General features: G+C 35.5%; 1 protein-coding gene across 3 annotated transcripts in view; it reads right to left on the bottom strand.

Moving 5' to 3' along the window:
- PPP1R21 (protein phosphatase 1 regulatory subunit 21) overlaps positions 1 to 16,446 on the bottom strand; it is a 108,491-nt gene that overhangs the window by 63,241 nt on the left and 28,804 nt on the right. For 2 of the 3 annotated variants that reach the window (XM_069071665.1, XM_069071666.1), the window contains exons 4-6: positions 8,899 to 9,000; positions 549 to 713; positions 323 to 381 (exon numbers count right to left, since the gene is read on the bottom strand). In XM_069071665.1, the coding sequence (XP_068927766.1) occupies positions 323 to 381; positions 549 to 713; positions 8,899 to 9,000 (326 nt within the window). Of the gene's footprint in view, positions 1 to 322; positions 382 to 548; positions 714 to 3,453; positions 3,527 to 8,898; positions 9,001 to 16,446 lie in introns of those variants that run through there. The other variant, XM_069071667.1, reaches the window with a different exon arrangement.

Genomic DNA, 16,446 nt, shown 5'->3' with positions numbered 1-16,446 from the left:
CAAACTATGCTATGCCTCAAAAATTTTGAAACCATGAAGACAAACCAAAAACTATGCTCTCAAGCCAGATACTAAGATGCAGACCACATGAAGAAAATGCTTAAGATTACAAAATTATAGATCTAGGAGATACATTAGAAGTTACCTAATCTAACCCCTTGGTTTTTACAGATAAGAACATGAAGCACAGAGACATTAAATGACTTGCCCAGACATAGCTAATTAATAGCAAAGCCAAGACAACAGAAGTAAGGTCTTCAGAATTCCTACTGTAATGCTCCTTGAAATTTACATTTGTGACATTCAACATCCTTAAACATACCATTCTTCTGTTCGAAGTCGACAATCCTTGGCTTCCTTTTCTAGTGTTTGTGATTTTACCTGAATTAAAAAAAAAAAGCAAAAATTTCCATTTTGCAAATAAAAGCACATTAAGAGAGGTGTTTCAGATAAGATTCTCATCTTAAAAAACATCCTGTTTTCCAAAGCACAAAGAGTAAGGACCTCAACTCTTGTTTAAGACGTTTTTAACAAATGGGGAAGCTTACTTCTAATTTGGCCTTGTCATTTTGCAGTTTTTCTATGGTTTCCATGTACTTCCGTGTTAAACCATCTACGACGGCTTGGTGCTGTGCTGCTTCTGTCTCCAGTGTCTCCAGTCTACTTCTCAGTTCTGCCTCCATGTGCTTATGTTGTTCATCAGCTTCAAAAAACTGAGAAGAAAGAGCCATTATTCTATTATCAAGAATATCTTTGTCTCTTCTCAATTAGATTCTAGAGACCAAGGAATCTCATTGGTTAAGGTATAACTCATTACTGTACTATACCCCAATCACAAACACAAATAAATCTTTTAAAAATGATTCTCCAAAGGCCTGTGGTGTTTGTCCCTCTGGCAAAAGTTATTTACCAGTTCAAATAGATATATCAGAACATTAGCCACAAAATACTGAATTATTAGTACTATAGCCAAGTTCAAATAAATTTTTAAAATATACAAAATGAGGAATTTGAGCTAAATATTCTCTATCTCTTAAAGATCTATTACTGTAGGGGCGGCCAGGTGGCTCAGCGAGTAAGAGCACCGGCTCCAGTGTCAGGATGACCTGGATCAAATCCAGGCTCAGATACTCAGCACCACACCCAGAAATAATTGGCGGTGTAACCTTGAGCAAGTTACTTAACCCCGATTGCTTTAAAAAAAAAAAAAAGATCTATTACTATATAATAAATATTTTCTAAAACTAAATAATTCTTCACACAAAATTTTTCCCCTCACCATTTATGTGGAACCAAAAATCAAATAATACAGTTTTTGAGACATGCTATATCTTGTTATTTGGAAGAATCATTTTTAAAAGTTGCAATTTAAAGAAAATTATAGACCAATTTCATTAATGAATATGGATGCAAAAATCTTAAATACAATATTAACTAGAAGACTACAATAATATATCACAAAGATTATATATTGTGACCAAGTGGGATTCATACAAGAATGCAGGAATGGTTTAACATAAGGAAAACCATTAACATAATTGATTATATTAATAACAAAAGTAACAAAATATATTATATCAACTGATACAGAAAAAGCTTCTGACAAAATACAATACTCATTCCTGTAAAAAAAACACTTGAAAACGGGCATAAAATGATAAGAGGCATCTACCTAGATCCTAGCAACTAGAGGGATTCCTATAGGAAGTGTTCTATGAGTTGGACTTTGAAGGAAGCTAAATAAGAGGTGTGGTGAAGAGTGAATACATTCCAGTTATGGGAGGACAAAGGCAGGGAGATGGGAAACATGTCATAAGCCAGCTCAGATGGAAAATAAAGTGCCAGTGACTGAATATGCAATAAGCTTATTAAAGCTAGATTATAAAGGGCTAAAATACAAGAGTCTATATTTTATTCTAAAGGACAGTTCTTGAGAAGATGACTAATGTGCTCAGACCCATGGTATGGGATTATCAATCTGGTAGCTATGCAGAAGAAGGACTGGAGATGGAAGAGACTAGAGTACAGAAGATCATATAGGGGGCATCAGTATTAGTCCATAGGAAAAGAGATGAAGCCAGAACTAGAGCTACAGTCTTGCTGTGAGGAGAAAAACTGGGACAATAGCAAAAGGTAAGGAGTACACAGAATCAATAAGGCTTGTTATCTAACTGGATGTGAGGGCTAAGGGAGAAAAAAGAATTGAGGATATATTTTATATCATGAACCTGTGGTAACAAGGACAATGGTAAATAAGGAAGTTGGGATACCATGCGTTTACTTTCAGATTTGATGGTATATTGGTTAGTTTTGCTAAAACTTATTTTTCTTCTTGTTTTTGAAAATTCTGTTACAAACCTAGGGTTCTTAAACTTTGTGTGTGTCAAAGATCCCTTTGGCAATTTGGTGAAGTCAGTAGATCTTTTCTCAGAATAAAGATTTTAAAATGTAAAAAATAAAATATACAGTATTACAAAGGAAATCAGTTATCAAAATATTTTTTTAAAGTTTATGGGTTGGGGGTGGCTAGGTGGCGCAGTGAATAGAGCACTGGTCCTGGAATCAGGAGGACCTGAGCTCAAATCCAGCCTCAGACACTTGACACAATTACTAGCCGTGTGACCTTGGGCAAGTCACTTAACCCCAACTGCCCTCCAAAAAATAAAATAAAATAAAAAAGTTTATGGGTCTAAGGTTAAAGGGAGGGAAGAGGATACATTCATAAATAAAGATGATGTAAAAACAAAAGCTATGAATAAAAGTTAAGAATAAAAAAAGGAAATTGGGGGAAAGGAAAGGTTTGTGTGTGGGAAAGATGAGTTCTGTTTTGGACACAGTGAACTTGAGATGCCTATGGTACATCCAGTCAGAGATATCTGGCATAGAGTTAGATCTCAGGAGGGAGTAGAGGACTAGAAACAGTATACAGATCTGCTGTCTACATAAAGACAGCAGTTGGATATCTGCAAACTGATAAGAACACTGAGAGAATGCAGAGGTGAGAAAAGGAGGCCCAACACAAAGCCCATTTGAAGAAACAGGGCCACGAATGAAGATCCAGAGGGTAAGAAGCAGTCACACAGGTAGGAGGAGATCCACGAAAGAGGAGTTTCACCAAAACCCAAGGAAGAGAGTGGTCAACAGCATCAAAAGCTGCAAAGAGTGCAAGAAGAATAAAGACTAAGAGCATCGGAGATGGCAATTAACAGATCACTGGTAATCTCGGAGAGAGCAGCTCAGCAGAATATTAAGCAAGCAGTGCTCTTTATTCTGATTTTTTGCAGACACAGGTTTAATCTGATCTATATCAATGATAAAGTCAAAAAGATCCATAAAAGATTTACCAAAACAACTAAAGAAGAAATTATCCTCAATGAAAACACGTGGCTGAATAAAGGAGACATCAGAGGTCACATACATAATTGTAAACAATCTTTGTTCACAAAAAAATACCTTAAAATGCAACAGAGGTCAGACAAGACGGCTCAAGATGGTTGCCTGAACTGGAAGCAGTATGTCCGGGTCCCTGAAATTAGCACCAGATCAAATAGTGACCAAAAAATTCAAACCAAAAACTACAGTGACTTCTGCAAAACTGCACAAAAAGTCAGTCCATGGGCAACAGGAAAGGGTACCACCAGCAAATACAGTGCTAGGGCAAGCAAACACACCAAGAGCCTTCCATCCCAAACAGACAAAGGCCAGAAACATGGAGCCCGTAGGATTCTGTATACAGGCAGTAAGAAAACATCTTCCCTAAATACCCCATCTCTCCAAAGCTTCAGGAAGATCAAAAAGTGCCAGGGTTAAGAACCTTATAAACCCTGAGGACAATCTAAGCACCCAGGGACTCCCAAGTTCCTAGTAATCTGTCCTAAGATATCACAGAGGGTCCAGAAGATGCAGTGTTCTGAAACTCAAAGATCCAATGAGGCTTACCCCTGGAAAATGGAGGTTAGCTCAGGAATCCAGAGTACTCTAGGCCAAACACTCATCTAAAAAGCACAGAAGAGAGAAGACCGTGGACCTAGCTCCCATTTAGGAGCTAATGCTAGAGAGATGAGTAAATCTAATAAAAACCACAATGACAACAGCAGTAGCAACAACTAGCATTCATATGTACAAGGACCTTTGCTAACTGCCTTACAAATACTTCATCTGATCTTCACAATATTCCTGACGTAAGTGCTATATTTTCTCCATTTTACAGATGAGGAAACTTAGGCACAAAAGTTAAATGACTTGCCCAGGGTCACAAAGCTAGCATCTGAAACCAGATTTGAACTCAACTTTTACTGACTATAAGCCCAGCTATCCACTATGCCACCAGCTACCTCAAAGAAGACATCAAACAGCATAAAAAATTGTTGTGGATCTAAATCAAAAAAGAGAGTAATAACTCTGAAACAACTGCAAAACCCAAAGGAGAAAAAAAAAGAATTTTCCATAAGGACTACATAAATACCTAGAAGAAATGAAGAGATAAATAAAATAAGACCTTTGGAGGAAAGAATTAGCAGCTTAAAAGAAAAAAAGTAAAATTTGCCTAAATGAGAGATATTTTGAAAGCTAAAAAAAAACAAAACCAAAATAGGAATCAATGATTCTCTAAGACAGAAAGAAACATTGAAACAAAAGTAAAAGACTGAAAAAGTAGGAAAAAATGTAAGATATCTGATATAAAAATAACTGATCTAGAAAACAAGCACAGATCACTTAAGAACCATTGGACTTCTTGAAAATGATTCTTTTTTTTGTAACAGCCTAAACTTCATTTCAAGAAATCATAAATAAAAACTTTCCAGGTCTATTAGAAGCAGAGAGCAAAGTGAAGATAGAAAAAATTCACTGATCACCCCCTAGAAGTCCTCAAAAGGGTAAATAGTAGGAATGTCATAGCCAATTCAAAATTCCCACATAAAAGAAAAAATGTTGCATGAATTCAGAAAGAAGCCACATATGGGAACTATATGAATACAACTATAAAACATTTACACAAATAAAGGAAGATGCAAATAACTGAAAATTAGCTGCTCATGGATAGACCAAGTCAGTATTATAAAAATGACAATAACTAAATTACTGTACTTAGTATCATACTAATAGAACTATCAAAAGATTACTTTATAGAGCCAGAAAAAATAATAAAATTCATTTGGAGGAACAAAATATCAAGAATCTCAAGTAAATAATGAAAAATATGGGAAGGGAACATATTAGTAACATCACAAAAACTATGTTATAAAGCAACAGTCATAAAAACAAGCTGGTGGGGAGGCCAGGTAGCACAGCGAGTAAGGCCCCAGAGTCGGAATGACCTGGGATCGAATCTGGGCTCTGATACTTAGTACCATACCCAGAAATAACTGGCCATGTAACCTTGAGCAAGTTACTTAACCCCAATTGCTTAGGGGCGGCCAGGTGGCGCAGTGAGTAAGAACACCAGCCCCAGAGTCGGGATGACCTGGGATCGAATCTGGGCTCTGATACTTAGTACCACACCCAGAAATAACTGGCCATGTAACCTTGAGCAAGTTACTTAACCCCAATTGCTTTAAAAAAAAAAAACAAGCTGCTACTGGCTAAGAAATAAAGAGATCGAACAGTGGAACAGATCAGATACACAACATAAGGAAGTAAATGAACATAGTAGCCTCCTATTTGAAATGCCAAAAGATGTTCACTATCTGACAAAAACTGCTGGGAAAACTGGAAAACAGTCCAGCAGAAACTAAATATAGATCAACATCTCACACAGTATATCATGATAAGTTTTAAGTGGATGTCTCACTTAGATATTAAGGGTGACATTAGAAACAAATCAGAGAGGTAAGAAATTAGCTGTTCATATTTATGGAAGTGTTCATAATCAAAAAAGGAATAAAAATGACCAGAGAAAGGGAAAAAAAGACAATTTTGATCATATAAAATTTTAAAGTTTTTGTACAAGCAAAACCAGTGCAACTAAAATTAGAAAGAAAATTAGGGGAAAATATCTGCAACAAATTTCTCTGATAAGGGTCTCACTTCCAAGATTTATTAGGAACTGACTGAAATTCGTAAAAATAAATGTCATTCCCCAAATGATAAATCATCAAAAAATATGAATTGGCTGTTTTCTAAGGAAGAAATCTAAGTTATAGTCATATAAAAAGACATTTCAAATCACTAATAATTAGAGAAATAAAAATTATAGCAACTCTGAAGTTTCACTTATACCCCATTAGATTGGCAAAGATGACAAAAAAGGAAAGTGACAAATATTGGAGCAGCTGCAGGGAAACAGGCACATTAATGTACTATGATGGAGCGGCAATTGGTCCAGCCATTTTGGAAAGCAAGTTGGAACTATGTTCAAAAAGTTACTCTACAGTACATACTTTTGACTCAGAGATAATATTCATTACTAGATCTATGGCCCAAAGAGATCAAAGAAACGGGAAAAGGAAAAATATGTTCAAAAATACTTATAACAGCTCTTTTTATGATGGCAAAGAATTGGAAACTAAGGGAGTGTTCATTTGGGGACTGGTTAAACAAATTATGGTACACGAATGTAATGAAATACAATTGTACTATAAGAAATAATAAAGGGGATAGTTTCGGACAGTTTCTGAGAAATCAAGAATGATTTTGCATGAATTATAGCAGAGTGAAGTCATTAGAATAAGAACGTAGACAATAATAACACTGTAAAGACAAAGAATTTTAATAAACTGACAATAATTAACAACAAATTCACTAAACAAATTAATTTTTTAAAAAACAAGAAACACTTCAAATAGAGGAATCATTCGCATGATCCCACCTGACAGGTTCCATGAAAAACAGAAGAAGATCTTGTAATAATGTGACATTCCAAAAGAAGCAAAAAATATAGACTTATAACCATGAAAAACCTTTCCTACACTATTGCATACAATCCTACAGGGGGTAGAGGTGGGGGAGAAACATTAATGGAATAGAAAACTTTAAAGTATTTCTGAGGAAATGACCAAAGCTGAATTAAGAACTACAAAATAAAAAACACGAGTTAAGAGAACCCTAAAAAAGGCGAATTTTTTTGAGGAAATGGAAGATGTTATATAATGATGAAGTCTTATTATTCTAATAGAAGGAGAAGAAACAAGTATTAGTGTCTTTAAAGAATACTAGAATTAAATTAAAAAAAAGGACCTAGGTTCAATTCTGAGGGTTTTAAAAGGAGAAAAAAAGAGGAAGATAAAAAGAATATATTAGTGTAGTATAGAGGAAGAAAGGAGTGGAGTTTGCTATTTCTCATAACTAGGTTGTATAAAAAGAATATACAAACATGGAGGAAGGGGTGGGGGACAAGCAAACATTAGACAAACCTATCTCTTATCAGAAATGGACAAATAAAGGTCTAACACACATGTAGAGTTTGGTGTAGAAATAAATCAAACTCAATATGGAAACAAATGGGGATGTGGGGGGGAGGTAGTTAAGAAGGAAAATTAATCATAAGCAAAACAAAGGAAAAAAGCCAAAAAATTGAGGAACTGGAATGTAAGGTGGGTGTCTATTAATTGGGAAAATGGCTGAACAAACTGTGGCATGGCGCTTACAGAGATGGGAGCTCTACAAGTGTTGCACATATTTTCAGACTTTTTTAATGTAGTGGAACAATTTTTTTTGTCTTTAAAAGATAGTATTTGTTATATAGGATGGTTATCTGGGAGGGAGAAGGGAAGGAACACCAAGGGAAAAGAAGGTGATGCAAAAAAAAAAAAGACAATAAAAATGTATAAATTTTTTTAAAAAACTATGGTATGTGAATACAATAGAATATTATTCTAACTTCTTATTGCTGTTAATCTTTTGTAATCAAAGAGGACCAATGACATCATGATGTTGGGGTTGAGGTATAATTTGTCTGACTGTGGCTAATCAGTCTAATATGAGTTCAGAAGGCTCTACCACAGGATGGGCACAAATAGTCCATTTAAACATATGGGATGGAGATGTCTCTAAATTTGCACATCTCATGTTTCTTTTGTGATACTGTGATGCTTCGGTCATGGAGTACAGAACCTTCTTTGATATGGGCATGCCATAGTGAGTGGTACTGCGTCAGTGTTTCCCACATCTCACAACTGATATTTAAGTTGTTCAGAGAGACCTTGCCAACGTCCTTGTATTGCTTCTTCTGACCTCTGTGTGAGCACCTGCTTTGTGTGAGTTCTCTATAAAAAAGTCTCTCAGGTAAAAAAAAAAAAGTTTACCTATTCTAACTTAAGAAATAAGAAAAGATATGAATTCAGAGAATCCTGGGTAATCTGAATTGATGAAAAATGAAAGAAGCAGAACCTGAAGAAGAAATTATAACAAAGACAGTAACATTGTAATGAAAAACTGAAACTTAAAAACTCTAATCAATGCAACTGTACAATCATGTACAGAGGACCAATTCAGAGGACCTATGATGAATGAATCATATTGCCCACTTCCTGATAGGTGATGAACTCAAGATACCGAAAATATATACAGTTTTAGAATGGCCACTGTGTGGGTTTGTTTTGCTTAGCTAATGTATATTTATTAAGACTTTTTTTTTCCTTTCAGTTTTTCAATTGGGAGGAAGGCCTCCCTCAGGGGAGGTGATGGCAATAGGGATTTAAAAAAAGAAAAGAAAAAGTAGGACCATTAAAATTTCTTTTTAAATGCATAGAAGCAAAAAACAAAACAAAACAAAACCCAGAAGTTCAGGAGGAAATACAGAATAATATATGCAATTTACTATATGCCTTTTTTTTAAGTGTTTCAAATGTAATCCTCTTTTGCATTATGCTCTGTATACTCTTTTCTGGTGTTTAAACTTAGAACAAAAAATCAAATTAGTTTTTAAAAATTCAACAGAGGAAACAGAGATTTACTCACTTGTATATGCAACCGTTCATTTTCTTCTATCTTCTTTTGAAGGTCTTCATCAAAGACACTTTTCTGCTCTTGACTCAACTGAGAGGAAGATTCTCCACTTTTCTGATGGAAAGAACAAATTCACATTTTTAACATCTTTTACAGAAAAATCTCAGGCAAATCCTTGAGATGACAAGTAATACACAGAGAACAGATCTGATTTGGTATAAGGAGTTTCCACACCAAGAGTTTCCCTATGCCAATAAAATTCCAAGTTTAGACAAGCTACAGCTTACATTCAGTTAGCACCTAAAATTTACAAAATGTTTTCCTTACAGTTCTGTGAGACTGGCAATGACAGTATTAATGCCCCTCTTTAACCGAAGAAATGCAGCTTCAGAGAAACTAAGTGACTTGTCCATGGCCACACACACAGCACACTATTGAGAAAGGGGCCCCCTGAGAAACAAGTAACTCCTTTTACAACATTCCCAGAAATAAGCTCATCCATCAGTCTACTCTCATTTCTAAAGTTCTCCAATTAAAGGTACTTGCAGAGCTCTGGCAAAACTTTTTTTAAAACTCTACAGCTAGCTATTTTTAATCCTTTCTTGATTTTTTTTATTCATAGAAGAGTAATATTACACAAATGACCCAATAATGTTCCTCCTTAACATAGGGACCTGGGACTACCAAAGAGACTTAACCTAACAGTAACACTGTCCTTTTGGCATTATCTCTGTACTTCTTTGCTTCTCACTTTAGCTCATTTCTTCATCCTGTTTAAAAATGGAAATACTAACAAAAGCAAATAACACAAAAGCTCCAAATCCACGATGTTGTACATGGAACAGGGAGATACTCATTAACCACCAGCTCATGATGCCACAAAACCTTGAAAGGCTTGAGTTTTGCCGAATGGATTTCATCTAAAGGTGAGTGAGGCATTATGTACTTAAAGTATTTTCCTGCAAACTTTTAAGAGTTACTACTATGAATTCTTTTTACAATGAAATATAATGGATTCAATTGTATTGTCTTCTTGAGACTTCCAAATATACCAGTCTCTTCTATCAAAAAATGAGAAAGAAGTTCTGCCTTACACTTTATAACAAAAGTAATCATGTACTTGTTAAAAAGTGTTGGCAAGAAACACTTTTTGGGGTTTTTCCTTTTTTTTGATATTTTAATTACCAATACAAATAAATGGTCAACTGAAGAAATATTGACAACTGCAGACAATGCCTTCTGCAATAGCCAGTGTATCAACTAATCAATAAACATTTAAGCACCTACTATGTGCCAGGCTTTGTGCTAAGCACTGGGGATATAAAAAGAGGCAAAAGACAGGCCCCTCCTTCAAGGAACTCACAATCTAATGGGGGAGTCAACAATTAAATAGATGTGTACAAACAAGCTTTGTACAGGATGAATAGGAGATAATTAACAGAGGGAAGGTACTGGAATAAGAAGGGTTGGAGAAGACCTCCTGTGGAAGGTGGGATTATAGTTGGGACTAAAAGGAAGCCAAGGAGGTCAACAGTTGGAGCAGAGGAAGAATATTCCAGGCATGGGGTACAGTCAAAGAAAATGTCCAGGTTCAAGAGATAGAATGTCTTGGTTGTAGAACAGGTAGGAGACCAGTATCACTGACTGGATCAAAGAGTAAGTCTTAGGAAGCAAGACTGGAAAGGTAGGAAGGGGCTTTGAAAGAGAGGAGAAAGAGAGCTTTGAATACAGAGCATTTTGTATTTGATTCTAGAGGCAAAAGAAGCTACCAGAGAAAATTGAAGGGGGTGATGGAAGTAACATGATCAGACCTATACTTTAAGAAAATCATGGGGCGGCCAGGTAGCACAGCGAGTAAGAGCACCGGCTCCAGTGTCAGGATGACCTGGAGATCGAATCCCTGGCTCAGACACTTAGCAACCACCCAGAAACACCTGGCCGCGTAACCTTGAGCAAGTTACTTAACCCCAATTGCTTAGGGGCGGCCAGATGGCTCAGCGAGTAAGAGCACCGGCTCCAGTGTTGGGATGACCTGGAGATCGAATCCCAGGCTCAGACACTCAGCACCACACCCAGAAATAACTGGCCGTGTAACCTTGAGCAAGTTACTTAACCCCGATTGCTTAAAAAAAAAAAAGAAAATCATTTCAGAGTTGACTAGAGGATAGACATAAAGAGCTTTTGGAACAAGAAACTCTAAAGTCTAACAGGTCTATACTTCTGAAACAAAAGGTAAAATAATCCCAAGGATATTTAATTTTAGTCCTTCCCAATTGGACTTGGGCAGCATAGTCCTATCCTCTTAAGTGGTGGCCTCCAACCCATGCAAAGCAGCTCACTGCTCTTTAGGTTAACAGACTGTAATTATGACCAGAATATCAAAAATTACCTTCAAAATATCAAGTTCTTATAGAATTCTTATTCTCCTTTATCTAACTGAGAAATATATCTACCAAGAAAAAAATAAGTGTATACAGCTATAATTCCCAAGAGGTCCACAAAGACAGTTACCCTGGAACAAAGAAAAGCCCATAAATATCCAAGGCAAGAAGGGGATCTCAAAGTTGAGAAAGCCAAAATTCATGATGACAGATGGACTCTGCTTCAGCTTCATACACAGACAAGAATTATAGCAAAAACCTAAACTAAAATCACAAACTAAAAAGAGTCATTAAGAGTCCTCCCAAAAAGGAACTTACAAAAAATTTGCTATCTTGCTTGAGAAAGAGCCTTCTTTGAGCATCTGGCATAGTACAGAAAAAAAAAATCAGATTAAAAAAATTTAAATGGTTCCAAAAAGCAGAAATTGATGATTAACTTCCATATTACTAATTAAATTAGGAATTATTAAATAATTAGATAATTATTTGAGTATTAAGATTAAATATTAGGAATAATTAAAAAGGAATTCAGAAATGAAATAGAGTTGGAGAGATATGAGAAACTACACAGCAGAACGCAGTCAGCACAAAGGCTTTGAGGTACATGAAGCATACAGTCAAGATCTAGAGGGTCGTTGGTCAAAGTTCTGGTATATACCACATTTCCTGCTTATGGCAGAGTGCTTTACATGGGGTGTGACTTTTTCCCATATTCATCATAAAAGTACTGGTTTAACTGGTACTGCCTCTCCACACTGATAAAAATCTCACAGAGACTATGGCTTTGTAGTCAAGGAACCAGGATTCCAATCCCAAGAGACCTGAGAAATCTCACAACCTCTTTGTGCCTCAATTTCCTCAAATGAAGGAATTGGGCAAGATGACCTCCACTAAACCTAACAGATCTAAACCTGTGAAAATAGGACACTACAGAGCACTAGCCTCTGAAAATACCAAAACCATGATTTCATCAGTATATAGTGCTCCCAGTGATCAATCAATGTAGATTGGTGCCTTTTCTTCCCTGTAAAGAGTTGCCCAAGATGATGAAAGGGTCACACAGGTCTCAGAGGTGGGACTAGAAACTAGGTCTTCCTGATTTACAGGCTGGCTTTCTATCCACTATTCTCAGTGCCTACCCATTTAAAAATTAGACTTAGGAAATAAGCAATTTTTTAATCATAAGATCTCCAAAAGTCCTGGACTATCTACATATAGCATCAAGAAAACTGTCATGTTGTATAAAACTTAAAGGAAAAACAACCAACCTTTTCAAGTAAGGAGAGTTCATTTGGCAACAAAAAAGCCAAGCTGGTTTGTCAATCATTTCTTTAGGAAGAAATGCTTAGAAACTGTATCCACATCCTTAAATATCTATGGTGGGGCATGGTCCAATTATTCCCTCCACATCACATGAGCAGTGATGATACCTTAAATGGACTTCAAGGTCAACACTACCTTTTACTAGAGCAATACACTATATAGCAAATTACTATTGTTGCTATTAATTACTATTAGGGATAGGAACTGAATTTGTAATTTAATTGATAAAGGCAACTCCTGGGTGAGGAAATTCCCTTTCCCAATGTAGGCTAAAACCTTCTCTGTAACTTAAAAGCTTGGAGAGTTGTCTAGAGCACTAAGTGATTAAGTGATTTGGCCAGGGTCACATAGAGTATGTGTCAAAACTCAGTTTTCCTGGCTTTGAGGCTAGTTCTTCATCCACTATACCCTACTAACTCTGTCAAATATTATTACCTATTGTTACTCCCGATAATATTCATAATAGCAATAGATGTTACTATTATTTATAATTCTATATTAAATTTTAAGGTTTGCAAAGTGCTTCCTTCACATTAACCCTTTTTAGAATTTTCTTTCTCATTTCTATATTATGACCAGGGGGATTTATACTAGGAATGCTTGGTTCACTTACCATATCAATAACAAAACCAACAGAAATTATATGATTATCTCAATAGATGATGAAAAAGCCTTTGACATAATACAGCACCCATTCCTATTAAAAACATTAGAGAGCAGAGGAATAAATGGAGTTTACCTTAAAATGATAAGTAATATTTATCTAAAACAATCAGCAAGTATTATCCGTAAAAGAGAGCAGAGGAATAAATGGAGTTTACCTTAAAATGTTAAGTAATATTTATCTAAAACAATCAGCAAGTATTATTCGTAATAGAGAGCAGAGGAATTAATGGAGTTTACCTTAAAATGTTAAGTAATATTTATATAAAACAATCAGCATAGTATTATCTGTAATGGAAATAAGCTAGAAGTCTTCCCAGTACAATCAGGGATGAGGGATATTATTTAATATTACACTAGAAATGTTAGCTCTAGCAGTAAGAGAAGAAAAAGAAATTAAAGGAATTAGAATAAGCAATGAGGAAACAAAACTATCACTCTTTGCAGATGATACAATGTTATAGAGAATCAACTAAAAACCTACTTAAAATTATTAACAACTTTAGCAAAGTTGTAGGATACAAAATAAACCCACATAAATCATCAGTATTCCTATATATTACCAATAAAGTCCAACAGTAAGAGATAGAAAGAAAAATTCCATTTAAAATAACTATAGACAACATAAAATACTTGGGAGTCTACAGTAACTATATGAACAAAACTGTAAGACACTTCTCACACAAATAAAGTTAGATTTAAACATCTAGAAAAATATTAATTGGTTGTAGGTAGGCCAAGTCAATATAATAAAAATGATGATTCTACCTAAATTAATGTATTCAGTGCCATATCAAACTATCAAAAAATATTTTGCAGTTAGAAAAAATAATAACAAAATTCATCTGAAAGAACAAAAGCTCAAGGATATCAAAGGAAATCAATAAAAAAAATGGAAAAAAAAAGAAGGTAGTCTAGTCATACCAGATCTCAAACTGTATTATAAAGTTGTAAATATCAAAACAATTTGGTACTGGCTAAGAAATAGAATGGTGGATACATTACAGTAAATGACCACAGCAATCTACTATTTTACTACTTTGTTTTTTTGGAGGGGGGAAGGCAAGGTAATTGGGATTAAGTGACTTGCCCAAGGTCACAAAGCTAGTGTGTCAAGTGTCTGAGGTGGGATTTGAACTCAGGTCGTCCTGATTCCAGGACTGGTGCTCTATTCACTGCAGCATCTAACTGGGCCTATTTTACTACTTTTTAAATTTACTATTTTACTACTCATTTTTGACCAAAACTGCTGGGAAAACAGTATGGCAGAAAAGAGATATAGATGAACATCTCACAACATATACCAAGATAAAGGCAAAATGGGCACATGATGTACACGTAAAGGGTAATATAAGCAAATTAAGAAAGCATAGAATAGTCTGTCAGACCTATGGAGAAAGGAAGAATTTAGGACCAAAGAAGATATAGAGAGCATTTCACAATGTAAAATAGATAATTTTGAATATATAAAATTTAAAAGTTTTTATCCAAAGTCAATGCAACCAAAATTATAAGGAATGCAGAAAACTGTAGAACAAAATTTTTGCAACATATGTCTCTGATAAAGGCCTCTTTTCTCAAATATATAGAGAACTGAATTAAATTTATACAAATACAAGTCATTCCCCAATTGATAAATTATCAAAGGATATAAAGAGGTAGTTTTCAGACAAAGAAATCAAAGCTATCAATAAAGTCACATGAAAATATGCTCTAAATCGCTATTGATCAGAGAAACACAAATTAAAACAACTCTTAAGACACTACCTCACATCTATCAAATTAGCTAATATAACAAAAAAGGAAAATGAACCAGCAATACCACTGTTAGGTCTTTATTCCAAAGACATGCAAAAAAAGGACTTATTTGTACAAAAATATTCATAGCAACTCCTTTTGTGGTGGATAAGAAATGGAAATTAAAAGGATGCCCATCAATTCGGGAATGGATAAACAAGCTGTGGTATATGAATATAATGGAATATATTATTGTGCTATAAGAAATGACAAGCAGGAGAGGCCCGGACGCCGCCACATGCAGAAGCCCAGACGAAGGCCTGGTCAACATGGCAGCAAGTTGATCCATCCAAGGGCCATTCCCAGGCCTATCACTGCAGGGCTGGGATTTGACGGAGCTGGGTAAGAGACAAATGCAGGGCCCGTGGCAGTGGCAGCAGCTACTCCTGGGAATACCAACCCACAGCCTAGCAATTTAAAAAGCCACTATCTCAACTTCCAGGGACCAGGATGGCAGTGAACCCCACCTGCTCCAATTCCCCCCTCTGACCCTGAAAACACAGTGATTATTGCCCTGGCATAAAATTTTAAACAGTAGAGGCTTAGGAACCCTAGATGAAGGGTGTGGCTAAGGCCCTGCCTAAAAATGGGTAAAAAACAGACTGCAAAGACAAAGACTCTAGAATCCTATTATTGTGAGAGGGAGGAACCAAATTCAGAAGAAGACAGTATTGACTCCACATCCACAGCTAAAGCCTCAACAAGGAATATGAACAAGCCCAGAAAGCATTCTTAGATGAGCCCAAAAAGAACTTTGAAGACCAAATTAGAGAGGTAGAAGATAAAATCAATAATTCTTTTAAAATCAAAATTGTGAAATTAGAAAAACATTACAATGAAGAAAATAGCTCCTTAAAAAGAAAAATGTGTGAATAAAAATGAAATCTGAACATAAAGAAAAGGAGTTTCAAAAACTGAGGAAAATAATTCGCTAAAAATTAGAATCAACCAAATTGAAGCTAATGACTCAAGGAGGCACCAAGAATCATTCAAACAAAACATCAAGAATGAAAAATTAGAAAAAGAGGTAAAATATCTCAATGGAAAAATAACTGACCTGGAAAACAAATCCAGGCGAGATAATCTGAGAATTATTGGTCTACTGGAAAATCATGATGAAAAAATGAGCCTGGACAACATCTTCCAAGAACTCATCAAGGAAAACTGCCCTGAGATGCAGGTAAAATAGAAATCGAGAGGATCCACCAGTCACCTCCTAAAAGAGATCCCAAATTGAAAAGTCTAAGAAATGTTGTGGCCAAATTCCAGAACTATCAGGTAAAGGAGAAAATACTACAAGCAGCCAGAAAGAAACAATTCAAATATCATGGAATCACAGGGAGGATCACACAGGATCTGGCAGCTTCTACACTGAAAGATCGGAGGAACTGGAATA

This window comes from Petaurus breviceps, unplaced genomic scaffold (assembly GCF_028583685.1).
Source record: "Petaurus breviceps papuanus isolate PSGF00001 unplaced genomic scaffold, PetGlider_PUasm1.0 90842, whole genome shotgun sequence".
Lineage (NCBI taxonomy): Eukaryota > Metazoa > Chordata > Mammalia > Diprotodontia > Petauridae > Petaurus > Petaurus breviceps.
Note: the sequence above shows the minus strand (reverse complement) of the source record. Positions and strands in the feature narration are given on the sequence as shown.